This window comes from Sebastes fasciatus, chromosome 18 (assembly GCF_043250625.1).
Source record: "Sebastes fasciatus isolate fSebFas1 chromosome 18, fSebFas1.pri, whole genome shotgun sequence".
Lineage (NCBI taxonomy): Eukaryota > Metazoa > Chordata > Actinopteri > Perciformes > Sebastidae > Sebastes > Sebastes fasciatus.
The window spans coordinates 16,539,294-16,565,937 of record NC_133812.1 but is presented as its reverse complement, the minus strand read 5'-3'; the positions used below and the strand labels follow the sequence as shown (position 1 = coordinate 16,565,937).

General features: G+C 40.0%; 2 protein-coding genes across 5 annotated transcripts in view; one reads left to right on the top strand and one right to left on the bottom strand.

Moving 5' to 3' along the window:
• Positions 1-157: 157 nt before the first annotated feature.
• LOC141755700 (adenylate cyclase type 8) lies at positions 158-21,524 on the bottom strand. 2 transcript variants are annotated; one of them, XM_074614803.1, is made up of 22 exons: positions 21,372-21,502; positions 14,805-14,925; positions 12,729-12,940; positions 10,672-11,409; positions 9,362-9,511; positions 9,081-9,211; positions 8,842-8,953; positions 8,609-8,736; positions 8,299-8,457; positions 7,709-7,943; positions 7,457-7,627; positions 7,265-7,365; positions 6,233-6,434; positions 5,738-5,830; positions 4,992-5,152; positions 4,812-4,893; positions 4,483-4,641; positions 3,722-3,868; positions 3,390-3,482; positions 2,259-2,373; positions 1,927-2,129; positions 158-582 (listed from the first exon to the last, which is right to left on the bottom strand). In XM_074614803.1, the coding sequence occupies exons 3-22, from the start codon at positions 12,906-12,908 to the stop codon at positions 364-366; spliced, it is 3,579 nt and encodes a 1,192-aa protein (XP_074470904.1). In that variant the 5' UTR covers positions 12,909-12,940; positions 14,805-14,925; positions 21,372-21,502; the 3' UTR covers positions 158-363. The 2 variants fall into 2 exon arrangements, with proteins under 2 accessions (XP_074470904.1, XP_074470905.1); XM_074614804.1 differs by lacking the exons at positions 12,729-12,940; positions 14,805-14,925 and having other exon boundaries at positions 21,372-21,524.
• The window catches only part of LOC141755701 (protein EFR3 homolog B), a 35,324-nt gene continuing 30,068 nt past the window's right edge, over positions 21,389-26,644 (top strand). Inside the window, exon 1 of one of the 3 annotated variants that reach the window (XM_074614807.1) lies at positions 21,389-21,529. In XM_074614807.1, coding sequence (XP_074470908.1) covers positions 21,523-21,529 — 7 coding nt within the window. In that variant the 5' untranslated portion in view covers positions 21,389-21,522. Of the gene's footprint in view, positions 21,530-22,686; positions 23,301-24,985; positions 25,358-26,644 lie in introns of those variants that run through there. The other 2 variants (XM_074614806.1, XM_074614808.1) reach the window with 2 other exon arrangements.

Below are 26,644 nucleotides of genomic sequence, written 5' to 3'. Positions count from 1 at the left end.
GTGTTTTTGAGGTCTGACATTGATGTTGGCTGTTGTTAGTTTTGTATATAAAATGACCTTGCTTAATACTACTTATAATGCGTAAATATGGCAATAAAAAAATAGAAAGCTTATGAGCAAGATGCTCATTCAGATGTACTGTAACATGTCCATTAAGCATAACATATTTATATTTTAGATGACAGGAAAGCAGAGGAGGACACAGTTATGGGGGAAATAGGAAGAAAGGCTCTGGTAGGATTTGTTTGCACCCTCTTGTGAAGTTATTTAAGTTATGGCAAAGTATGAAACACACACATCAAAACTGTAAACCCTAGAAACAATATGGCCGGGCTGTGTCCTCCTCCACCTCTAACAGTCCTCTCAGCATTGATGGGTGCAGGGAGTCCGACCGAACCCCCCGTTGGTCTCTCTCATCTTCTCCTTGTGTCTGGCCTGGACCAGACCGAACACCACCCCTGCTAGCGTCATGCGTCCTCCCGTCCGGTTCCCCCCCAGGCGACCGTCTGTCCCAACGTTGGCCCTCTTGCTGCGCATGGTGCTGATGAAGTAGGTGCGGACTTTCCCCTGACGCTCGCTCACCTGCAATGACAGCGGCGGTCACACAAATGTGGTAATCCTTTCTCGATGACCCTCAAGATTTTTATCATCAAGACCTCCTCACAAATAAGGTTAAGAGGTATTAATATCTAGGGGAGACTAGGGATAGTACGAAACACCTTTTGTTTGAGCATCAGTAACTCAGTGGTTGTTCGTGCCAGATCTCTCAAACTTTGATACACGGCACCCATACTAAGACTGTCAGATTGCACTTTGCATAGAGTTTATATTTTATATTGTGGAGGGTGTATTTTTTTGTACTGGCGGTATTGTATTGGATCATGGATGTTCTGCTAGTGTGTATGTGTGCGCTGGAGGGGGGAGTGTGCATGGGAGCGCGCTGTGCGCAGGATCCTTGGAAGTGTGTGAGGTTTTTATATGTTGTTTTTATGAGACGTGTATATGACCACATGAATTTCCCCTTGTGGGATAATAGAGTTGCCCTTTGACCTTTGACCATATTTATTATACAGCTTTGTTGAATACTCGATTCTGATTGGTCAATCACGGCGTTCTACAGTCTGTTATTTCTTTATAACAGACTGTTGCTATGTATAACAGACCGTTGCTATGGGCGCAGCTCTGATGTCGGACTCTGGCGGACCATTTTTGTGTCAAATTATTAGATTTCTTAAGTAAGTAGCAGTGCAATAAGCGGGATAATGTACAGCTGGAGGGTCATTGTTGTGAAAGAAGCCCCTTAAGGGCGATGAGAGACCCCTCCGCTTCGTGTCGGGTCCCTGTCGGGGTTTCTTCCACAACAGTGACCGGCTCGCTGTACATTATCCCTTACTTATCTACTACAAATAAAACTCACTTGGTCGCCTACTACACAATCACACATTATGTGAGTTAATGTCACATGCAAAGAGTACCGTCGTTACAACCTACCCCACTACTGGGTGAGTTGTACTGTTACAACTACCGCCACAAAAAATGATTTTGATAAAAAAATGTTACTTTCATACCTGAAAAATACCTGAAAAATGTTTTTTGTAATAATGTTGCTCACAGAGACGTGCCACTTCTGTGAATATTGATGACATCACCGCAGCTCTTTTCTGATTGCTTAAAACTGACAGCGTTACAATTATCCCGGTGTTACAACACTCCCCGGTCTCCCCTACACATTCCATGCACTAATGTCCCTTATCTTTCATCTGTTTTCACCAGTAGATGTCCCCCTTGTTGTATTTGTCCTCTTGTGCCAAGTTTTCTGAGCCTGAGAGACTGACCTTTAGCGGTGCTGTCTTTTGATAACAGTCTATTTCACTCTACTTATGTGTAATGTCAGTAAATGAACCACCCCTAGCAACAGCCACTCACCCCCTTGACAAAGATTTCTCCACGTAGCTCCAAGACAAAACCCCACTCTGCCAGGATCCTGCGCGTGGCCTGCGGTACCTGGATGCGTCCTCTCACACCTGTGCTGTCCATGCGGCTGGCCAGGTTCACTGTTGACCCCCAGATGTCATACTGCGGCTTGGTGGCACCGATCACCCCGGCGACCACCGGCCCGTGAGCAATGCCTGTTTTCAGTGGACAAACAATGAATTTGTATCAAATCTATGACACCAGAAACGCTTGCAGAGAGAACCGTTTATATATTATACATCCACTGTTTGTATGTGTAGGACGTGAGTCACTTAGCCACTTACCCACACGCAGCTGGAAGTTTTTGGCAGTGAACCTATTAATCTCTTTCAAGGTCTCCTGCATTGCCAACGCAAACAAAACCAGCTCACTCAGGTGATTCCATTCATCCACAGACGCCTGAGAGATAGAGACACAGAGTTAGATAGATGAATGAATGAAACCTTTATTGCCCCTAAATTTGCTTTGCACAAAAAGCACAAAAGGACATCGAGACAAAGTCAATGACAGCACATAATATAACATTAAGCATGAGCATCATAAAAACCAGGGCTGTCCTCGACCAAAGAAATTCTTAGTTGACTAACACTCACATGATTTTGTCGACTACTCGAATCGACAGATCTGTAAAACTGAGTTTCTCCACAAAGAATCACACAAAAGAACCACTTTAAATCTTGTGTTTACCAGAGATGTGCTCATAAGTTTCTTGGAAATTTTTTCAGCATAGAAAAAAGCATAAAAAACGTCTAAAGAAATCTTAGTCGACTAAAACCAAAACGACCGATTAGTCAACTAATTGACTAGGAGGGGGCAGCCCTAATAAAAACATGATAAAAAAAGCATCATTTGGTAAATCAATAAAGGACATCAGGTGCAAGTAGGGTTGCACAATTTTGAAAAAATATCTAATTGTGACTATTTTGACTGATTGTGATATGATTTGCGACATTAGAGGGAATGATCATTTCTACATTATTATTCTCATTTTCATTGAAAAACATTAAAACTAGTATGGTGAGATTTTTGCAAGGATCTGAACCAAGCCAAGATGTTTTCATAAGTCTTTAGAATATGATGGTAGGCCAGGACATCTCTGCAGCACATCAATATTTAATTTAAAATGGTATTTTGACACACATTTCATCTTTAACAAATTTCCTCCTCATCCTGCAATTTGAAAATTGCAGTAAGCCAAATTGCGTTGTCGATAAAATATCGATTAATTGTGCAGCCCCAGGTGCAAGTTCAGAAAAGTGCAGAGTTCAGACTATGTGATCAAGGCTTGTTAAGCAGCTGAATGCTACGTGGGGTAGTTAGATAAAGAGAGAGAGAGAGAGAGAATGAAGCAAAGCAGGTGTGGATGATGGAAGGACAAAAACAATGAGCAGAATGTGTAGAAGAAGACGTCCCACCTGTTGGTCTGGAGCTAAGCCAGAGGCCGCCATGTAGCAGCTCCCAATGGTCTTGATCTTCTCCACATAGTGGAAGTACGACTCCTCCAGCAACTGTGAAATATTTAGAGATAAAAACGATCAAATCCCTCATCAATCTCATAAATACAGTAGACAGAGTTATGCACTTATGAGCAACCCCCTCTGTCAACAGCATGTCCACTACTTCTGCTTTATTTATTCTTATCAGCTAAAGAGGCAGGTGAAGACAGAGCTCTTCTAATAGGGAGAATACCATATACATATACCACAGATAAATATATACATATATCTGAAAGATGTCTCATAGTCACCTCATCAAAACCAGCAATGATCTCATTGAGCAGTCGGAGGCAGTCCACTCCTTCATGTTTGATCTCTTTCTGTTCAAAGTACTCGTTGAACCCGGCGATGGAGGCAAACATGACACCTACGTCATCGTAGGACTGGGAGTAAAGCTCCTGAAATGACAAATTGTGTCACGAAACTGTAGGGGATAATCAGTTTCACTCCCTGGCTCAATTTATCTGTATGAGAACTCCTCCTTCCTCCGGTGCCTATCTATGCTTACGTCATATACCCTCTGGAGCTTTATGTAACTAGTTTGTAATATATTCCTGTATGTTCTCTAAACCTCAGAGCATTACAGATTAGAAGGATATGAACCAGAGAAATTAGGATCTGATTGTTTCACATCAACTTTCATCCTAAAATCCTCTTTGTTTGACTGGCATATAGATGGATTTATTCCATAGGACATTTAGTTATCAATGCAAGACATCTGTTTTCCCAAAGGTAAGCAGTTCGATAAATTACAATAAACTGTACAAATGTGTGAAGGCATTCAGTAAATAACTATTATAAAGGTCCATTGAAACATTGTAAATGAAATTGAGGTTGCTCAACTCCCCTTCCATATAATATGCTTATATAAAAATAAAATATTTCCTCTACATACACCTTCATATATTTTTGTGCTCCCCTGATAAAGGCAATGAAGGCCGAATGATTTAGGAAACAATCATAGTGTAGGAAGAGGGTGACCCAGTCAGAGTTGAGGTCGTGTTTTCTGCACCTCATCATGCTTGCTCCGGTCCAGAAAGTGTCGCGCCACGTGCACAGGCAGGATGTTGTGTAGTAGACACTCGTTGTGTTCCCGCAATTCCCTCATATCCTCCACTTCCTGTTGGGCCTGCAGACGCCACAGGAAATCCAGCCTGGCAGTGGCCTCCCACTGGGAAGTAAAAGATAAAAGACAAAATTATCAGAGGTCACCTGCAGTGACAGTCGACAGATTTGGTCTCAATAATACAGGTTCGAAAAATGATGCAAGGATGATTGACCAATTTCAAACCTGCAATTAAAAATACTACGAGCAAACTAAACAGCCGAGTTTAACAGTACCTGCCGTCCGTTGTAGAAGACAGCAACAATAAACATGGCCATGAGCAGGATGGCGATTCCTTTTCTCCTGACATAGTGAGACCTGTGCAGAAATGAGGTGGAATATAGAGTTGCACATTTTATTTTATAAAAGAAGGAAAAATGTGACTAAAGAGAAAAGAAGTGTTTTTTTGCACTGACCTGTGCAGCATATCATGGCGTGTGAGAGTGAGAAAGGCCAGGTGGATGAGGTAGGAGTAGACGGCGACCGCCAGCAGCAACACCGCCAGCTTCAGCAGAGAGTTTAGACGCAGGAACACGGCACAAGTCACCATGGCGATTACACCACTCAATACAAAGATCTGAGGAGACAGAAGGAGTCAAGAAGATGTTAGAGACATTGACTGAGTGAAGTCAGAAGAAAAAGGTAATTGGGTGAGAAATATTTTAGTCAAGAAAATGTGATAATATTTTATTTAAAGTAATAATATCGGAGATTTTCATTTGAATAAATGTCTGTTAAGTCACTATCTATCGCAGAATGACGTAACACAATGCTGACTTAGCCTATGGCCCATTCATGAAAGCCCTTGCATTTGCAGTACTCCGCACTGTGCGTCTGTGGCAACACTCCCGAGAAAAATCACAGTTCAGCAGTGGATGGTCTGCCAGAGAGGATAGGAGGAACTAACGCAACAGACTTGCTCTTCAACTCACTTGTGTGTGAGGCGACATACTGTTTTTTTCAGTCACACGATGTCTGATCTAGTCAGCCCACAAAAAACTGGATTGTCTTATTTCACAGTTTGTGGGTTGGTAGGCATTCCAGATACCCAAATGTATGTGCACAAGCACTGAAAAAGTGAGTTTTTCATGATATATCCCCTTTAATACGAGAAGAAATGTTTGTGTTGACAGATATTGTTGTTATAAGTTGATGTCTTTACCTCAGGGTAAGTGCAGACAGTGAGTGGACGTGAGGCTGCGTTGGTTCTGTCCATTACATCGGCCTCCCCTGTGTCTGTGAGAAAGCACCATACCTGGGCACACAGCACAAAACATACAGATCACGTAAAACCTTTGACACCTAACACAAGACTTAAAGAAGTAATATCAGAATGACACTTCTTATTTAGACATTTAGGTTTTTGTATTTTTTAGTTATATTTGGATTCAAGTGCCGATCTGTGCCTGCCCTGGAAGTATAATCTGCTTGTCATCTGAGGCAAATTCTCCATGTCAGCAGGGAGGTGCACCTTTCTCCTTTATGCATATACATTTAAGGGGGGATCATGCAAATAGCAGGAGCATTTACTGTAATTTGCTCGGTCCAGTTTTATGATGAGTACATCAATATAAAAAGGAAAGTTGTAGTAGGGAAAATAAACTTTATTCAACATGTATATACAGTAAGTCTAGCCCTGTGTTGTTTAGACTCTTACCATGTCAGTAGAGGCCAAGCCAAAGTTGATGACGATGGCGGTAAGTGTGAGGAGGTTGCGGGCGCTGTTGTTTTCATGGATCCAGCAGCAGATCTGCTGCAGTGGTAAAGGAGTGCACCTGAACTCCTCGGCCAGGGCCAACAGCAGCAGCAGCATGTAGACGAGCAGGAAGACTGAAAACTGGAGGACGGCCGGGAACAGCCTGCAGAGGAAGAGGAATGGAGGAAAAAGGTTAAATCTGATATTGTTCAGTATCTATAAATACAGATTCTTTAGGACGTTTTAATGAAGAATTTAATTTAAAGCAACAATCCATAATTCATCTGCTAATAAACTACAGAAAACATGACAGATCATCATGTGTCATGTTCTTTGAGTTTATTTCACCTTATATTTAAATATAATTATATATAATAAATATATTGGCATTTATTTCTATATAATTATTTATGTATTTTTATGTATTTAAAAAAACCCGATTTATTTATTTATTGCATATAAATTACTTTAATAATATATATATAATATATATATATATATATATATCAAAATATTTTTTCTGCATGTTTTAATTTTTTTCAATTTATATATTTTATCTAATGTAATTTATTCATTTTAATGTATTTTTTAAATATATATATATATTAAAAATACATACAGAAACAAACAGATGAATAAATGTGAAAATAAATGAAAATGCTTAGAATTATTCTTTTATATTTTGTTATATTTCCACATTTATTTATTCTTTTATTGTTTTCTCTTTATATTTCCACATTTTGTATTTAATTTATTCTTTTTTTACTTATTTCTCTTTATATTTCCACAATCTTTGAATTTACTTATATATCTTTTTATTTATTCTATATATTTCCACATTTTTTTTCTTATTCTTTTACAGATATATTCTTTATTATGGCACTCCTACGACTCCATATAAATGAACTATACAAATCTGATAAATCCATAAAAATGAAATGAACTAGTGCTAACAATGTGAGCTCCGACTGGACAACGTCTGTGTCTCCCTACCTCGGTGCAACAATGAGGGCCTGGGCAGCCATGAGGAAGAGGAGCATGATGAAGGAGCAGACCAGGTTGGAGTTGAACATCTCATCTCTCATCTGGGAGAACTGGACCAAACCAAAAGAGATCAAACATCGTTTACTGTGTGGCATTAATTTATTTCCTCCTACCAAACAGCGTCTGAACCAGTGTCTGTACCTTGTCCTCGATGTGAGCGTCTTTGAACACCAGGGTCAGCGGAGTGATGTGCTCCCTGTGCATGCGATCACTGCTTTGAACCTCAATAGCATGTCTGATGCGTTTGTTGATCTCCTTGGAGGTGGACCGCCATATGTTGGGCAGCGAGCCATTCGTAAAAGAGGCCAGGATCTGTAGGAGAAGAATACGATGGTGTGAGATTAATCAGGTGCTTAGTATCAACAATAGAAAACTTGTTTAGAAAACACCTACGCTGTTCATGTCAATGGAGCTCCCAAAGGGCAGCTCTGGGTTCGAGGTTCGATTTCTTTTCTGGACTTTGGGGGGCTCAGCGTGACCGACTTTGTTCCTTTCCTCCTGAGGGCAGATGAGGAAAGTGTCGATGTTGTGTTTGAGCAGAAACTCGTTCCTGTCGCGGCCGTGACCGGCTTCTGTCTTGTAGGTGCCTTCCAGACAGTCCAGAGTCGCCCTCGAGATGTGGATGCGTCTGGATGAGAGAGAACAGAAGCAGAGAAATGTGATGGTAATGCACAAAGAAAATGCTCCCCAATCATAGGAAACATTTTAATAATTTCATTCAGAATGAGTACATGTGCTTAGCTTTTTACATATACAGTATGAGGAAGCCATAGACTTGACAAGCCTGCAGTCTGTCAAGTATCATCTAGTGGTAGAGGTGGGACCAAGTCATTGTTTTGCAAGTCACAAGTACAAGTGAACAATCGGAGATAGATGAATAACAGTGGGATCTCGGTTCCTTAACATAAAAATATGTAGTAACCCAGGAAGAGATCAAAGGTTTCATCTACTGCTGGTCGCTGGCACCAGCAGAGACCACTCACCCTGGTATGCCCCCGGCCTCCAGCATGTTGGCGATGCCCACGTCCCAGGACCAAACGTCAAACTGCCATTTCTGCAGGCCCAGAACGCCACACAGGACAGAGCCTGAGTGGATCCCAATCCTCATGTCCATGTCAAATTTCAGCTGCTTACGCACAGACCTGGCGGTGGTGGGAGTAAAGAAATCGATCCCGTGAGACTAATCAGTGATGGCTACTGTTCTTTCTGCACATAAACTGAAATTAATTGCATCATTGTTTTGCAAAAGACGGCACGATAACCCCTCAAGATCTCCAGTGAGTTCAGACTGACCGTATGGCGTTGATCATGTCGAGTCCCAACTCAACACAATGACGGGCATGGGCACGCTGTGGCTCAGGGACCCCTGACACACAGTAGTAACAGTCCCCCAGGATCTTTATCCGCATGCAGTGGTGCTCCTGTGATGACGAAGAGTCAAGACATCAGGGAAAAGAGAAAATTCACTATTGATAGAATAGAAAATATATGTTATTGAGAAGAAGAAAAAGAGCTCAAATTCTCACATCTGCCAGTCGGTCAAAGCGTCCAAAGAGCTCGTTGAGGGTTCGGACCAGATCCTGGGCCGACAGGTTCATGGACAACAGAGTGAAGCCCTTGATGTCAGCAAAAAGGATGCTGCAAAGACGAGACAAACAGTTGTAAAACAAGTGGTATGCTAACATCATACACACTTAATTAAATTTCAATAGAGATTCCTGTTGAAGTGTTTGGTTCCAGTTCCAATGTGTGTGTGTGTGTGTACCTGACGTCTTTGTACTGGTGGATGTAGATCTTGTGAAACTCCTGAGGGTTGAGTTCATCTTCCAAAGAACCCATGTCAGCAGTCATCTCCACGGCAACAAAGCGAGGCAGGATTGACAGCACCAGACGCTCCTGTGTGGCAAAATAATAAACTGTATTTGATGGTGTATGGTGTAACCAGCATAATGCTTCAGGGGTCAGAGGAGAATTTAGGATGCACAGCCAACTGTGGTCATAATAAAGTATTGCTAACCTAAAGCACAATGGCAGCAGTCACTGTACCTGTCTCTGGTTCTCTTGCTCTAGTTTGAGGCGACCCTCGATGCAGCGCCGCGTCTCCAGGAACACCTGTCTCTGGGCGTGGTCTGTCAGGTAGTGGATGAACAAGCCGGCTGTGTTCATACCCAGGTACAGCAGGCCTTTGGCAAGCACCTGCATACAAGAGAGCATTTATGCAATTTATTTTAACCCAATGCATGTGGGCTAAGAAGAGGATAAGACATAGGAAATAGGGTCTTCTTCTTTTAAAGGTACTATTGATAACATTCAGCCACTAGATGTCACATTCTCCCTCCACCGCTCCATTGCATTTACTTCACAACAAGTTATTGCAAGGCACTTACCGTCAGTTAACTAGTTAACTAATTAACTTGAGGGATGTCAGAGGGACATTTTGTATGTGTAGTAGGCTTGTAGACAATAGCTGGGGCTGTAGATACAGTAGGAGAAATAATAACGAAAATAAAGAAAGTTGTTGCCATAAATGGAAATAAAATATATTCAATCAGTTCAATGCATGGATAAGACATGGCTTGTTCTGCACAAGATGCTGGTGAGCTCAAGAGATCATTTTTACACTGATATATGAAAAGGTTTGAGAATTGGGAAGTGCAAAGACCGACATTACATCATCCCCGTGCAGGTACCTCCAGTTTATTAGTTCATTAGGATCTGGAAAATTAAACTGGGCAGGATATAAATATATATGACTTAGCTCAGAAGTAGACTAATCTTTACCTGTAATGGACTAAAATGTTATAGTATAGTATACTAGTATACTAAAGCAGTGTTATTTAATAAAGCAGAATTTTTGGTTTGATAATGACAGTGGTGGAAGAAGTACTCAGATATTTTACTTAAGTAAAAGTGCAAATACCACAGTCTAAAAATACTCCATTTCAGGTAAAAGCCTTGAATTCAGAATGTTACTTTAGTAAAAGTACAGAAGTATTATCAGCTAAATGTACTTAAAGTATCAAAAGTACTCATTATGCAGAATGGCTCCTTTCAAGGTGTTATATTCTTACAAAACAAATTACAATATTTCCCTCTAAGATGTAGTGGAGTAGAAGTATTAAGTAGCATAAATGGAAATATTCAAGTAAAGTACAAGTACCTCAAAATTGTACTTAAGTACAGTACATGAGTAAATATAATTAGTTATATTCCACCACTGGATAATGATAAAATACTGAAAATTTCAGACATAACACTTTGTAATATTTTTTGGACGATGTTTATAAAAACAAAAAGTCAATGAAATAAGTAATAATAAAAAAAAAAAAAGTGAAATCAAAAGCTGATTTCCTCACCTTTCTGAAAAGCACAGCATCATTGTAGTGGCGCACTATCTCCACCAGGAAGTGCAGTACTGAGGTGAGGGAGCCGGCACATATGGCCCACAGCAGAGGTAACGGCAGCAGCGTGTATGTGGCGAACAACGTGAACAAAACATACCACGACGGATCTATTTCCAGTCCATAACCCAGTCCTCCCATCACCTGCGTGGTCTGCGACAACCAGCTGGCTAGGCCGGCGAAGTGAAGCCACCGTGGGGACATGGAGTCTTTGCAGTTTAGTACCACGATGCACAGCGCTATAGCTAGCACCATGAAGATGCCCGTCAGGTAGCCGCGAAGAGCGTCCGGGTCCGCCTTGGGGGCCAGCACCAGGTACAGAACCAACACGTGTAGCTTGGCAACCGCATCGAGTACATTGGTGAGGGCGAGAGAGTTGCGTCTCTGTTGGGAGTAGTGTTGCTGGTAGAGTTTCTCCAGGTCACGAGACTTAAAGGTGTGCCTCAGGCTGGGCATGTAGACTCCACGAATTGTGTGGCCCCAGTGCAAAAAGAAGTCTGCATCGCTGGCGTATTCATTATAGAGAGTCCTGCCACTGTGTTGTGTGCTGGTGGAGCCACGGGCCGGGTGCACTCTGAGCGAGGAGGCGCGGCGTTTTGTGACCCCGCGTGACGCCTTGTTGCGAATTTGTCTGTTGATCTCCTCCATGTAGGTATCCGTCACAAACATTTTACTTGCTGGCTCCACACCCACCTGTCAAACACCACAGAACATCAGATGTGTTTACAGTAACATCTGCCACTTTTCCTGTTCCAGTTCTGAACTTCATACCATTCCTTTAAATCAGGAGTCGGCAAACTTTTTGATATTAAATATTACAAAATATTGATTTTAAAAGTTTCTTGTTAATCAGTGTGCCATATCAAAATTAAGGTTAGCATTAAGTTTATTAGAACACCACATCAAAATTTTAATCTCCAAAGGATATGTAATGTTATTCCATCCACATAGGCAACATGCATAGAAACAATTCAATTATATTATTATTGTAATTATATACTGTATGAGAGCACTATACAAGAAGGTTGCCCTCCTTATAAAAACATCCACATCTGAGTTGAAATCATTGACCCTACCAACCTTCCACCAATCTTGTTCATCAGCAATAAACTTAACAAATTCTGAGAAGAAGGCAACGAGTACTAGCAAATCAGAGGCAGGGGGGGGGGGAAATCCATCAAACTACCGTAAATGACAGGCCGCGCAACTGCCAATAGTTGTGAAAGAGGTAATTTGACATGCGGATGAGAGGGCAATTCGACATTGCAAAAAAACTCTCTTCCACACTTATTGCTAGTGGTGCCAATGGTGGCTTACATGCTTAAGGTTGCCTACCCCTGCTTTAAGTGATAAATAGGTTGTAATGGTCCAGAAATGGCTTTATGTTGGAAAGCACACTGATTGATTATGGCCACTTTAAATTTCCTTTAGTGTGTTATATAGTTTTTTGTGCATGTTAAAGATTCCGCAAAGTTACAAAGTCCAAAGTCCACACCAAAGGGAGTTAATCTCCCCCACAGAAACACTGCTCCTGAACTGCCTGAAACACCTCGCTCGAAGTCCTGAATCAAAACTTTGACCACCACAAATTGAATTCCATTCACCTCCATTGTATTAGAGTGTTGGCAGGAATCTCAAAACACTCGACAAATACTGTGAAACCAAGTGAGAAAGTAGGTTCTTTGGTTATTTGGGTGAACTGGCTCTTTAAAGTATTTGTTCAGTTAAATTACTTGAATTTAACATTTCGTTACAGCATTGGTGGTCTGGACTCATTCTGCGGTGGCGATGCAGACATTGTCAGACATTGGAAACATGAGTTTCAGTTTAGTTCAATTTTCTTTGGTTTGTGTAAAATGAGGCAGCGGTTCAGAGGATACCACATCTTTTCCACAACACATCGTCGTCATAATCTTGCAGGCGAATATGTACAAAACAATAGAAAACGAAACAGTACAAACAACAGTTCCATCCGGATGCAACAAATCTACTGATGACCGATAATGAATCACCTGGGCGCTGAGCTCCTGTTGGTTAATGATGTGTTTTACAGCATTCTGCCACAGCATCTTTTTCCGCCGCAGCCCAGGGGACAGGGTCGCGGTCAAGACGGACGGCTCAAGCAACTGCATGGGGGAGGCCTGAGTCGTCTCAGAGAAGGTCACCATGATGATGAGCTTAGCTGACCTCATCTGCTGGACTCAGATCAGGAGGAGGCAGCAGCCTGGAAGGTGAAGAGTGTCATTGTTGAGGGTGAAAAAAAGAGGAAAAGACGTTTTTTAGTGAGGAGTCAGACTTGCTTTTTCTCACACTATCAACAAAGTCATTCTTAAAGGGACACTCCACCAATTTTATACATTAAGTTCAGTAGACTAGTAATGTTTAGTACGACTCAGCCCTTGAAACTGCATAACATCTTAAGTGGCTCTGTCAAGAAGATAACCCTGATGATGTCACAGTGAAATGGAGGAGTTTGACTAGACTCTCGACTGTTGATTTTCTTCTTTTTTACTCCGTCCCCGGCGTGTCCCAGAACTTTATGGAAGTGCAATATTAAATTGCGGGAGTGTTGCAACTGTTGCACATTTGGTCAATTCTCAAATTGTACAAATTTCGAAACAGATTAAAAACAAAAAAAGAGCAAAATCACATGAACATGCGATAAATTGAGCTAAATAGCATAATTTCTGGTTTTATATAAACACATTTACTTACGTAAAGTAGGCCCTGTTAAATTTAGTTCACTTCGCAAATGTTTTTTTTAACTTTATCTTGTAATGGTGTACTATCTTGGCCAGGTCTCCCTCCAAAAAGAGATTTTAATCTCAAGGGACTTCCTGGTTAAAGGGCGGGTCCATCTGCGTTCTGTTGCGTTTTGGTCAAATGGAAACGGCCACTCAGCTGTTGCAAAAAGCAGTGACATTGGTTACCGAAGTAAGCTAATCAATAAGGTTATGAATAATGTGAACGCTAGCACTAACTGGGTCAAAGTTAGCTGTGCTAAGTTTGGAAATAACTGAAAGGGTTAGTTTGCATTTTTTGAAGTGGGGTTGTATGTATACTCCTGCGTTCTGTGAGGTAAAATTACGGCTTTTGTGAATGTAGTCTGGTGGCTTTGAAGAGATTGATATAACGGCTTCAGTTACTGTCTGAATGGGCTGTCTGACAGCAAGGAAATCATTGGAAAAAATCTGAAAATTCATCTTTTTGATGAACATTTTACCGCTGCATCATCTCTACATCTTCCATTCTGTTGCTTTCTAATGTAGTGTTGACTGATTTTGCTGAATCATGAGAATCTCTGCTGTTTTGTCAGTGTGAACACACAGCAATTGATTTTAAAGCCTTTGTGGCTCCTGAACTTTGGCCACACAGGACATTGTCTAAAAATAATAATATCAAAATCATCTTTAGTATTTAAACCTGTTTAAAAATGATGATCTATGTGGACAGAACTGGTGATGCTGCACACAAACAGCCACCTGGTATAGGCTCCACGTGTTGACACAGTTTGTGCCAGAAGAAAGGCAGCTTTCCAACAAATTATCTGGCGGCCAGATTTAGATTAGATTTAAACCTGAGCTGGTTAATGCCTAGAGTTTAACTCCTCCATGTCCTTTTGGCTCTGTAGATGCTGCTGTCCCACCCACTCTCAGTCCACTGTCAGCAGTCGGATTGTCACAGACTGGATGTGATAAAAACGCTTCATATTAGAAGAGCTGCATTTTAATCAAGGCTGTCATTATTACGGCAGCTGAAAAATATTCAGCCTGTGAGTGAACGCTGTGATATGCAGCATTTTATTTTATGGACTTGTTGATCACATCTCTGCTGTCGAAGGATCACCTGTTATTCTAATATTCAAATAAAATACAGACTTATTTACTACATTTTAATACATGCATGCACTATTTGAATTTAGGCTCCCTGTATGATATACAGTAACCTGTTCTGGGAAAACAAGAGTTGTGTAGAAGCAGGATTTCTGGCACACCTACTTCCCAGGTGCATGGAGAAGGGGAAAAGTCTGAAGAGGTCAAAACACTTGTAGTATAAAGAGCAACTTGTCAGACAAACACACAACTGACCTGTATTGTTTTTCATATCGTGTATCCTCTCCTCATGTCCAGCATTTGCCGTAGGGTACACTCGTCCAGCCCTTCATAATCCAATTTTGCTGACTCCATCGCACAGGAAATGTATTCAGATCTGAAAATTAGGGCATAATCCATGAAAGGGAAAATGAAATTTGAAATAGTCCTCACTGTGATGAAGTGTCCAGAGAAGAGCAAATGAAGACAGAGGAGGGATAAAGATCCAAGCCAAGATGTGTGGAGCCGTTCTGGCAGGATTGTAGGTCAGCACCTGGACTGTTTTGAAATGAAGTCAACGACTGCCACGAAGTAGAATTGCAGGAGCGAGGAGTGCAAAGAGGATTACTAAATCAGCAGCCACTCTCACTGGCCTGCGAAGCTGAGAGCATTGGCACCAAGACAACAGCAAGATAAATGCAATGCTCTCAACCTTTGGCCGAGTCGACCAAATCTTTAAAAAGCAGAGTTGACAATTTAAATTAAACAGCATTACGATCAGCGCTTTTTCATATGCTCTCTCTTTCTCTCTCTATATTTTTCTTTTTCATTACTCCCATTCTGATGTCATCATGGAAATTAAAAGGCAGAGTTGCTGCCTCCATATTGCCTTTGCGCTCTTAGTCATGTCAGTGTGTGTATGTGCAATTAGAGCCATTAGGGTGAACAGTTAAAAACATTACAAGCAAGGATGCTGAATCATCTCCCAGCTGGTAATAGCACCCCGAGGTGATTCAACAGCAAGTGGATGCTAATGAAACTGCCTTTAGTAAGCATTTAAATTCAGATGTTTCTATGTGACCAACATTTTGAAGGTGAAAATGTGTTTCAAACAATTGTGAGCTACTGTGTGAACTTTGGGGTATTATTAAAAAAACACCAGTGGCATGTTAATCTGATGAAAACCACCGACATTGTTCATTTGGAGCTAAAGGATAGGTTCAACATTTTTCAATCCAGACCTTATTAAAATGCCCATCAATTATATAAGGGCTTAAAGGTACAATGTGTAGGATTTGGCGACATCTAGTGGCGTGGTTGCAGATTGCAACCAACTGAGTAACTCTCCGCTCACTCCTCCCTTTCCAAAACTGCGGTGAGCTGCCGAGTGCAAAACCGTGGTAACGCCGTTCACCTCGCTCAGAGGCCATCCTTACCATAATAACACTACTTTAGAGGCAACGGAAGTAGGACGGCAGGTGGCCGTACCACGGTTTTGCACTCTGCGGCTTACGTTACCGCAGTTTCACAAGCGTGTTTCGGAGAACTGCGGTGGCCTTCAGGTAATGTCAAAACGTGAATGTCTCTCTCTAGAGCCAGTGTTTGGTTTGTCCGTTCTGGGCTACTGTGGAAGCATGGCGGAGCAACATGGCGGACTCCGTGAAGAGAACCCGCTCCCTATGTAGATACCTGCTTTTTGAAGACAGAAAGCTATGTCAGGATTGTCAGACATGTCTCTGATATTCCAACGATACAAAAAGGATTTCTGTCATGTTCCAACGATGTTATTTCTCTGTAATACATACGCAGTCAATCGGATCAAATTTTATTTACCAAAACTTATTTTTCATCTTCGTCTTGAAAAACATTTGCCAAGGCTGGACACTGTAGATGATTGATTGATTGAATTTTTTCTCCACCGGGTCTCATTAAAGATAATGAAAACAGTGATATACTCTGCTGCTCAGTGTCTTCTGTCTTATGGTTGTTCTTGCTATATCAGGCTGGATAATATTAATGCATCTGTAACCAATGTACAAATGGTCTGATAATTTCGTGGCATTGTTGGATATTGTTGTATTGTGTTTTATTGGCACTATGTGCCATATACAATTGTCTTTAAATGTGATGGGTTGATTTGATTGACTGAGTTCTTGGTGCATCCTGATGTTGTTTTTCACAAGTTATCCTTCAACAAATGAGATGGATTACTATTTTCAGATTCTCCTGTTACAGTTAAGAATGTACCTGTTAATAGTTTGCTGCTATTCACAACATTGAGACAAATAGTATATCAGTAAGGTAACAAGAGAGGGATTGAATTGTCAGACCAATAAAAGAAAAATATCAAGAGCAACAGGTGTGTTGGAACAGACAAAAGCCCCTCAGTATTAAGATGAAGAGCACCTACAGGGCTGATAGCATCAGCAGGTCTGTGGTCCTACATGATTGTAAGCTGGTTAAAGTTTCTGAGACTGGCTTTGCTAATTGTGTACAGGCCCCTAAGGCTGATCTAATGAATTACCATCTGTCCAACCGTGACTACGTATGGTCAGACCTTTCTTGCTGATTACTGTACATCTAAAAATAACCGCCAGGTCTTAGGCAATTAGTTCTACAGTACTATAACTGCTTGTACCACATCAGTTCTCTTACACTTGGCAAGCATGCAGTAAAGAAAGCACCTTTGAACATGTTTAATGAGATTTCACTGTTACTAGAAACAATAAGATGAAATCATTGTCTGACATAGCGAAGTCTTTGTCTTCATTATGAGCAATTGGAAATTAATGCCCGTGAATGTCTGTCTGCTGCGCAAATTTGCCGTTTCATTTACTGACTCTATTTGGAGCGCCTGTGAACTTGTGTCCTATCTGAGGGAGGAGTTAGGATGAATTAGTCCGCTAAGGGGCAAAACCCCAGAAACTAATTGGCCTAACTTCTTTGGCCGTCCGCTAATCAGCTGATTCTCACGCGCTCAAGCGGCAGAACTGACCCTTTGGCCTACGTGCTTGGCTGCCAAACATTTCAATTATGCAGGATGCAGGGATCTATTTGCATCTGTTGTTGTTGTTGTATCGCAAACGCGCTGTGTAAGCATGGGTTGTGTCGTAAGACTACAGTTGGACGGTGAATGCACACTAGCTTTTGTTGGCAGTCGCACAAAGCTCTTGAAAGTGAAGACGTGTACAGGTCAGTATAGGGTCAAAGAAGTAAAACAAAGATGTTGACCAGAGCAGAGATTGTGCTAGAAATTTGTCGTTCCCCACCACACAAAACCTTTAATGTGTTGCGTCAAAAAGATTTTGCAAATCAACAAACAAACATGAATGGATTATGAGACAATGGACTTCCTACCAAGCAGGGCCCGTCTGGTAATCCATACATGCAACCATCCTGAAATACCTTTATGAGGTTCACATTTTCTGCAAATGATGTTCTACTCTTGCACTAAAATACACTAGCAGTTACAAGTTGACAATCCCTTCGAACCCCTTTGTTTTGAGCTGTAGCTTAGCCATCATTAACTCATCATACGTAAGATGGTGTTATCCAATTCTAAAAGGGTTACACACTACCTAACGGGGCTGAACAGATAAAGAGGTGACAGCAGCATAGCAGGACAAAAATACTGGCTTAGATGGCTTAAGAGACCCTGGGAAGTAAATGCATTAGAGGTCCACTGAGAAGTTTAGACTTCAAAAAGGTGGCGGATAACGTGACCCGTCATGTACAACAATTAAGGTATATTGTCCAAAAAAATACTTTGGTTTAGGTCACACGATTTCAAAGGACTTCAGGAAATCGCAGACTGTTTTGCTCGTAACAATCTTCTATCAGATTCTCCTGACTCACTGCTGTCACCAACTGGTAGACATAAAGACTTCCAAAAGCAGGATGTCCCATTCACAGATACAGGCTACATACTGATTTTAAATATTTTGATAAATTCTGTCTGATAGTCACACTGAATTGCCTTTTTGTTTCAATATTCATCAATTTTCATTTATTCTTGCATCACTGAACACATCGGAGAGGTCTGGATGACTGAACTCTGCAACAGTTCTGCATAAATTAGGATATACTGTATGATCTGGGATTGTATAAATGAAAAGGGAATTGCAGACTCTAAATAGGTTAGAATCAGCAGTGGTGGAGTAAGTATATTTTACTTGTGTTTGTAAATACTCTGTTACAAGTAAAAGTCTTCATTCAAAATTTTATTAAGTAAAATTATAAAAGTATTAGCATCAAAATATACTTAAAGTACAAAAAGTAAAAATACTCATTTTACAGAATGGCCCATTTCAGAATAATATATATTATATTCTTGGATTATAATTATTGATACATCATTTAAGTGTTCCAGCTGGTAAAGGAGGGGCTTATTTTCTATTTTTTATCTATATACTGCTGGGTAGCTTCTGAATTTCACCAAGGGATCAATAAATAGGCTATCTTTATCCATAATAATCCATAATAATTTATTTGTTGATTATATTTAGTATTACTAATCTGAATCACACAGTGCACTTTCATAGAAATACTGAACCTGCTGAACTGCTGAACCATAATTTGCACTTTATGATGATGATCCACTTATTTATTGTTCTGTGACTGAATGTTTTAATGTTTGTTTTTCACTGCAAAGAGCTGCTAAACTGTTTTTCGTTGTTTTCAATGACAATGACAATAAAGTATCTATCTATCTATCTATCTATCTATCATAGACTAAGCTACTGGATTTACCCTGCACTATACTCATTTTTAACAGTCTGTTCTGCACTATATTCACTTTTATAATAGTCGTGTATCACAGCTGTTACCCTGCACTATATTCAGTTTTAACAGTTTTCTTCATCTCCTTGTATTTTTATATATCTGGTATATTTTTTTGTACTTTGCACTACTAACTTTTTTACTGCCTTTTTACTAACATGTTTTGCACTATAGAACTGTGATGCTGGAAACTTGAATTTCCCTCGGGATCAATAAAGTTACTATCTATCTATCTATCTATCTATCTATCTATCTATCTATCTATCTAAAGCAGCAACTGACAAGCCTTTAATATTAAGTCTGTTGATTAGAACTACAAAGCACTTTGGGAAAACTACAAAAAAAAAATAATAGATACAGATAAACCATCCCCACTCAAAGATTTAAAACTGGAAAGCATTCAAAGTCAGCTTTTTATGCATTTTAAATAGTATTTCTAAGGTTTCTATGAGGAAAAGCATTGTTGACATCCTATACATTTTCTTCATCTCCTTGTATTTATATATCTGGTATATTTTTTTGAACTTTGTACTTTGCACTAACTCTTTTACTGCCTTTTTACTAACATGTTTTGCACTATAGAACTGTGATGCTGGAAACTTGAATTTCCCTCGGTGTCAATAAAGTTACTATCTATCTATCTATCTATCTATCTATCTATCTTTCTATCTATCTATTTGACACATCAATAATAATATTCACTGTAATTCAGCTCAGCCATGATGTGGAGAGTCACAGTAACTCATTATTATACTTCTTAAAAATCACCCATAATGCTGTAACACTGACTCTCCCCCTCTCTCATACACTCTCAATATTTGCACTACCTGTTTATATCATGTTTATTTTTGTTTATAGCTTATTTTGTAAATTGTACATTTGTATTCTTATTTTATTGTAACGTTTTATCTATTCTTTTGTTATTTTACTGTTTGTCTTGCACCAACAAAACCAAAGAAAATTCCTAGTGTATACCTCTTACACCTGACAATAAACACCATTCTGATTATGATTATATTAAAGCTTTTATTTAATCAAACATCTGACTAAGTATTTGTATGATATTATATAAATATATATATATATTTGACACATCAATAATAATAATAATATTCACTGTAATTCAGCTCAGCCATGATGTGGAGAGTCACAGTAACAGTACTTATTATACTCTTTAAAAAATCATAATACACCCATAAGGCTGTAATATTAAAGCTTTTATTTAATCAAACATCTGACTAAGTATTTTTTATGATATCCTGTTTTGTCTTTTCCAGTATTTATCCAGTAAAAACATGCAGGGTTATTAGTGTTACAGGTTTACTGGGCACTTGTTCCAACATGCCTGTGGTGTCCAGTGGTGGGCTGTCTCACTGTTTACCTCCAGCTATAGCAGCTACAGGAACAGCAGTAACGCTGTGACTGTAAGGTGTCCTGGCATAGTTGAACTTTAGAGAAGGAGGCTGACGTTAACTGTCCGGATGCCACACATTTTAAGGATTGTGCTCACTTCATGGTAAGTAGTAACTGGGTGTTGCCACTAATTAACGTTCAGCCAGTCAGTCTCGTTATAAGCCAGTGTAACGTTAGCATGCTACTAGCATAGACGAATGCTAGCTAATATGAGTAATATGAGTTAGATTTGATAAGTTTGATAAGTTTATGTCTAAAGCTAATCAAAATCAAAATCAGTGTCGAAACACTCAGGTAAAAGTATAACGAGAGGGCAAAGTTAGATGAAAAACCTGTGACAGCTAGCATTGCTAGCATTAGCATTAGCATTGCTAGCATTAGCATTAGCATTGCTAGCATTAGCATTGCCAGCATCAGTTTTCTCATTAGCATTCCTAGCATTAGCATTAGCCTTGCTAGCATTAGCATTAGCCTTGCTAGCATTAGCATTAGCATTCAATTATTTACTGCCAACTGTCATAATTCTTCTGTTTTGATGTATAATAAGATGTTACATGATACTATTTTGCTTGTCACGGGTCAGGTCAAACGTTAACACTGGGTGCTTATTGTATTTTTGATGGGTTAAAACATATTAAAATGTTAACTTACTTCCACAGGCCAAAGACAATCCAGATCCAGCGGTTTTCCTGATTTTTCGAGCCGCCGGTGGAGACTCCGTTCGGGGCGTTGGAAGTGCCATTTATCTCGCTGCCTCTGTGGAACCTGGAAGAGCAACGCCGCCTTGTGACAAGCATCCAACATGACAGGTGGGCAAACACCAAAACCATTTACACATCTGTCCTGTCCTATGTGTGAAGTACAGGAGAAGGTGTTAAAGTACCCTCCAAAAGTTCAGTGAAGGACACTGCAGAAAGGAAATTAAAACTAGTTGTATGAGCTGCCTCATCCAAAATCAACAATAAGTCACACAGCTGATTATGACAATGGTTTTGTGAGAGAAGCTTTGCATCAGTTCTACAGGTATAGATAGATAGTAACTTTATTGATCCTGAGGGAAATTCAAGTTTCCAGCATCACAGTTCCATAGTGCAAAACATGTTAGTAAAAAAGTTAGTAGTGCAAAGTACAGCAAGATATACCAGATATAAAAATACAAGGAGATGAAGAAAAATGTATAGGATGTTAACAATGCTTTTCCTCATAGAAACCTTAGAAATACTATTTAAAATGCATAAAAAGCTGACTTTAAATGCTTTCCAGTTGTAAATCTTTGAGTGGGGATGGTTTATCTGTATCTATTTATTTTTCTTGTAGTTTTCCCAAAATGCTTTGTAGTTCTAATCAACAGACTTAATATTAAAGGCTTGTCAGTTGCTGCTTTAGATAGATAGATAGATAGATAGATAGATAGATAGATAGATAGATAGATAGTAACTATTGTTTCCGAGGGAAATTCAAGTTTCTAGCTTCACAGTTCCATAGTGCAAAAACATGTTAGTAAAAAGGCAGTAAAAAAAGTTAGTAGTACAAAAAAATATACCAGACAAAAATACAAGGAGATGAAGAAAACTGTTAAAACTGAATATAGTGCAGGGTAACAGCTGTGATACACGACTATTAAAAAAGTGAATATAGTGCAGAAGAGACTGTTAAAAATGAGTATAGTGCAGGGTAACTCCAGTAGCTTAGTCTATGAAAGTGTACTGTATGCATGGTATGTGTGAGAGTGTGTCTGTTCTTGCAGTGGGTGTTATGTGTGAATTTGCACAGATATCACTCACCAGACCTTTTGCCTGTGTTGGCATCTGCTGATGGCTACATTCCTTGAACCTCAAGCCCACTGACTGAATGGCTATCCCACGGTGCCCCTCTCTCCCTGCCTCTCTCCACCCTCCTCTCCTTGTCTCTCTCTCACCCAAAGAGAGACTTGGGGTGGATAGTGAGGTCCATTGTGTCAGTGAGATGTTTATTAATGAGCGAGGCTGCACACAAGAGAACCAGAGCTGCTATTGAAGGACTAATCGCTAATCTCTTCGTTAATACGGTCAACCTGCCTATGTACTAACATGAATTATAACTAAGGAGCCTCAAGACAGGGACATGCGAGTTGGTGTTCTGCGGGAGTGACTTTGAGAGTTTGTGAAACTTTAGACAGTAGTTTTCTGTTCAGGCTTCACTGAGGGAAAGTGTATGTTTGCGTGTGTATGTGTCTAATATCTATTGGAGCCAAACTGGGGAGTTGTGGATGAAGTGAGTACATTTTTGCTTTTAGCTTATCTATCAAGGAATTGTGAATTTGACATCATTTTTTTGTGAGTATTGGTTGGCTTTTTTTAAATTATAACCGGAAAATAAGGGATTTTTAGTCTGCTGCTTGTAGTTTTGCGTGTATGTTTTTGGCTTTGGTTAGGAGGTTTTCTGCGTCTATAAAAGGAGTAGTGTGTGTTTGAGTGTGTGTGTGTGTGTGTGTTTGTGGTCTGTTGTTGCCTGCCATGCCCTTGCCTGCGCCTGATGTCCCGGCCTCTCAGAGGCTGGCACTGGACTGTCGTACCCTTCTGGACCATCGTGCTAGCAAGGGTAAGTGACAACACCACCTCCTCTGTTCTCTCTCTGGCTCCTTCTCTGCCTCTCAGTTGCATGAACAGAGAATTATTTAACTGAAAAGTTGCTTTCCTCCATATGGTTCCGTGACACTTGATATGTCATGTTGCTAAAGGAAATTACTGTTTGGGGTTTCACTTCTGCTGAGCTGCCCCCTGTCTTGTAAAATTGATTTAGCTTATTTCATAGTTTGTTGAGGGTACTTGAGCACTTGAGTGGGTCAGCATCAAAAGGAGCACTGGCTGTTGGATTCATAAAATCTAAAATGCTCTCCGTGGGATAAGAGGAATGTTTGTTCTCCCATCAGAAAGAGATGCTTATAGCTCCACGGGGAATATTGTTGATCAGCAACCAGCATTTCTGGCATGCGAGAGCGTGTGGAAAACAAAGCTTGATTGTAAATGGTTATGATGATTATTCAAGCAAAGCGATATCACACAAGACCCCTGTTGTTCAACCCAAGTAAAAAAAAAAAAAAGAAGGAAATTCACAGTATGTGTAGAGATGAATTTCTCCCAAAGGAGTTTACTAAAGTATCACAAATACACCTGCTCCAAGCTGCAGTGAAATGCAGAGCATGAATATATCATACAGTAGAAGGATGCAGCCTAAAGATGAACAGCTTCTATCTTTTTATTAGCTCTGCTGCCCAACTGAGAACAATTCACCATCTTTAATTCATTGAACCAGTCCGGATGTAGCCCACTCTCTTCTCCTTGTTCAATCAGTGACAGCCGAGCACTTTTGGTAATTGCAAAACCAAGCTTTAATGGATCTTTGCTTTCTCACACCGGAGAAGCCACTTCTATCTTAGATTGTTTCCAAAATCCTATTTTCAAATGCTGAAAGTCAGTGTTGAAAATGCATGCAGTGTTATATATAAACTGATGTTTGGAATAATGAAAAAATGTGAACCAAAAAAGGTTGAGTAGGCATATATTCTAATCCAAGCACTCGTTCATGCTTTTGCAAGGACACTGCAGCATCCCCGGGTTTATGGTTCCACTGCAGTTTTGTGTATTAGAGCCAATTACGTAAACATCATGTCTGGTTTTATGTTTGTCACAGTGTTATGGGCTGTGTTGTAATGTTGCCAAGTTTTGCTCATGCAGTCAGTGCATTCATGTGCAGGTGAGAAGCTCTGCCATGATGCAGCTGCTGAACAGTATTGTATTTATTATGCACTATGGTTTGGAAAATGAAATCTGGAAGAGAATGAGTCAATAGTGGCATCTGGAAAAGGATAATATTTCACAGTTTTGCATTTAAAAAAAAAAAAAGAAGTAAAATACCAGTGAACATGGTTATATAATCCCACAGACATTTTGGTATTAGTCTAGAAAATGGAAGGAAATGTGGTAGAAAGTTGCACAAGCATAGAAGGAAAAACTGAAAGTAAATAAAGCAGGAGGCATGGGAAGATTAATGATGGAGAGGAGGGAAGGAGTGACGCTGGCAGGGGGTGGAGAGAGGAAGAAAAGGAGATTGCGTGGGTGGGAGGTCTTCTCCCTTTCCATCCCCGTGGTGCACATTTCTTTCTTATTCTCTGCCCCACCCGCCCCCCTTTCTCTGTTTCTTTCTCTGCAACTGAGAAAAAAATGATTCGAAGTGAGGTGGGTGTGTTTGTATGTGGCGCCTGCATGTGAAATCTGCACTACCCCCCTTCAGAAGGAGCGCTGTTGCAGAAGACGAACAGGAAAATCCAAGGTCATCACGGCACGCTTCCCTCTGACGTTGCCTTTCAGCCCCCTTTTGTGCGCGTGTGTGTGCATGCCCGTGTCTGTGTGTGTGTGTCTACAAGGCAGGGAGAGCGTGTGTAATTCAGTGCATCGAGCCAGTCCTCTGCACCAATCACGGTGCGCATTTTAGCTCCAAGCACACGTGCAGGCATTTATACCAGAGTGAGCGGTGTGTGTTTGTGTGCGTTTCCAGTGCCTCTTGGCACGGCAGTGTGTCTGTATAAGCGACTGAAGCTGCATTAAGAAAACATAAGCATCTGTAGTGAGAGGCTCCAACATCACGAGCGATGTACGGTAAGAATAGCAATCACTCTTCCATTGTGTGTATTTGTGAGCTGTGTAAGCATGTGAGTAATGTGAAGCATGCAGCATTCAGCCAGTTTTCCTACATTCTGCAAACACGTTTCCTCTTAGCGTTCTTGTCATAGACTGCAGCTGTGACTACAGACTGTATAGACTACAGTGTAACGTCTCCTAAAAACGCATTATGGGAACTTGGACTCTTATAAGGATACTGCTATATTAAATTACAGTATTAGCTTATGAGGAGACACCGCTTTGAAGATGTTTATTTTTGGTAATAGACACTTATTCGATCTAAACACTTTTTACTCATATAGTTTCCTTCTGTTATATTTGAGGTGGTAACATTGTGTTCCCTAAACTTGTAACATAACTGTTATAGTTATCTGTATGATATACTCTGAGATGTTGTCAAGCGTATGGTGTAGATGTTTCATTTTCTTGTTATGCTTTAATGTTTTTTTAGGGCTGCGCAATATATCAATATTATATCGATATCGTGTTATGAGACTAGACATTGCCTTAGATTTTGGATATCATAATATGGCATCAGTGTTGTCTTTTCCTGGTTTTAAAGGCTGCATCACAGTTAAATGATGTATTTTTCTGAACTTACCAGACCGTTCTAGCTTTTCTATTATTTGCCTTTACCCACTTAGTCATTATATCCACATTACTGATGATTATTTATCAAAGATGTCATTGTGTAAATATTTTGTGGAAGCACCAATAGTCAATCGTCGCAATATCGATATTGCGGTATTTGGTCATAAATATTGTGATATTTGATTTTCTCCATATCGCCCAGCCCTAATGTTTTTCATGATTCTTCAATATTTTAGGTAGCACATAATAAATCCATGCTTCCTTGAAAACAGGAAATGTAGTATATGTGCTGTTAAAAGTAAAGATTTGTGGGCTGCAACGATTAATCAATGAATCGATTAGTTGTTAACTATTGAATTAATCACCAACTATTTTGATAATCGATTAATATGTTTGAGTAATTTTTTAAGAAAAAAAGGAAAAATTCTCTGATTTCAGCTTTTTAATTGTGAATATTTTCTGGTTTCTTTACTCCTCTATGACAGTCAACTGAATATCTTTGAGTTGTGGAAAAAAATAAGACATTTGAGGACGTCATCTTGGGCCATTTTCTGACATTTTATAGACCAAACAACTAATTGATTAATCAAGATATAATCAGCAGATTAATTGGCAATGAAAATAATCGTTAGTTGCGGCCGGCCCTATGTGGTACTGAGGAAAATGCTCTTG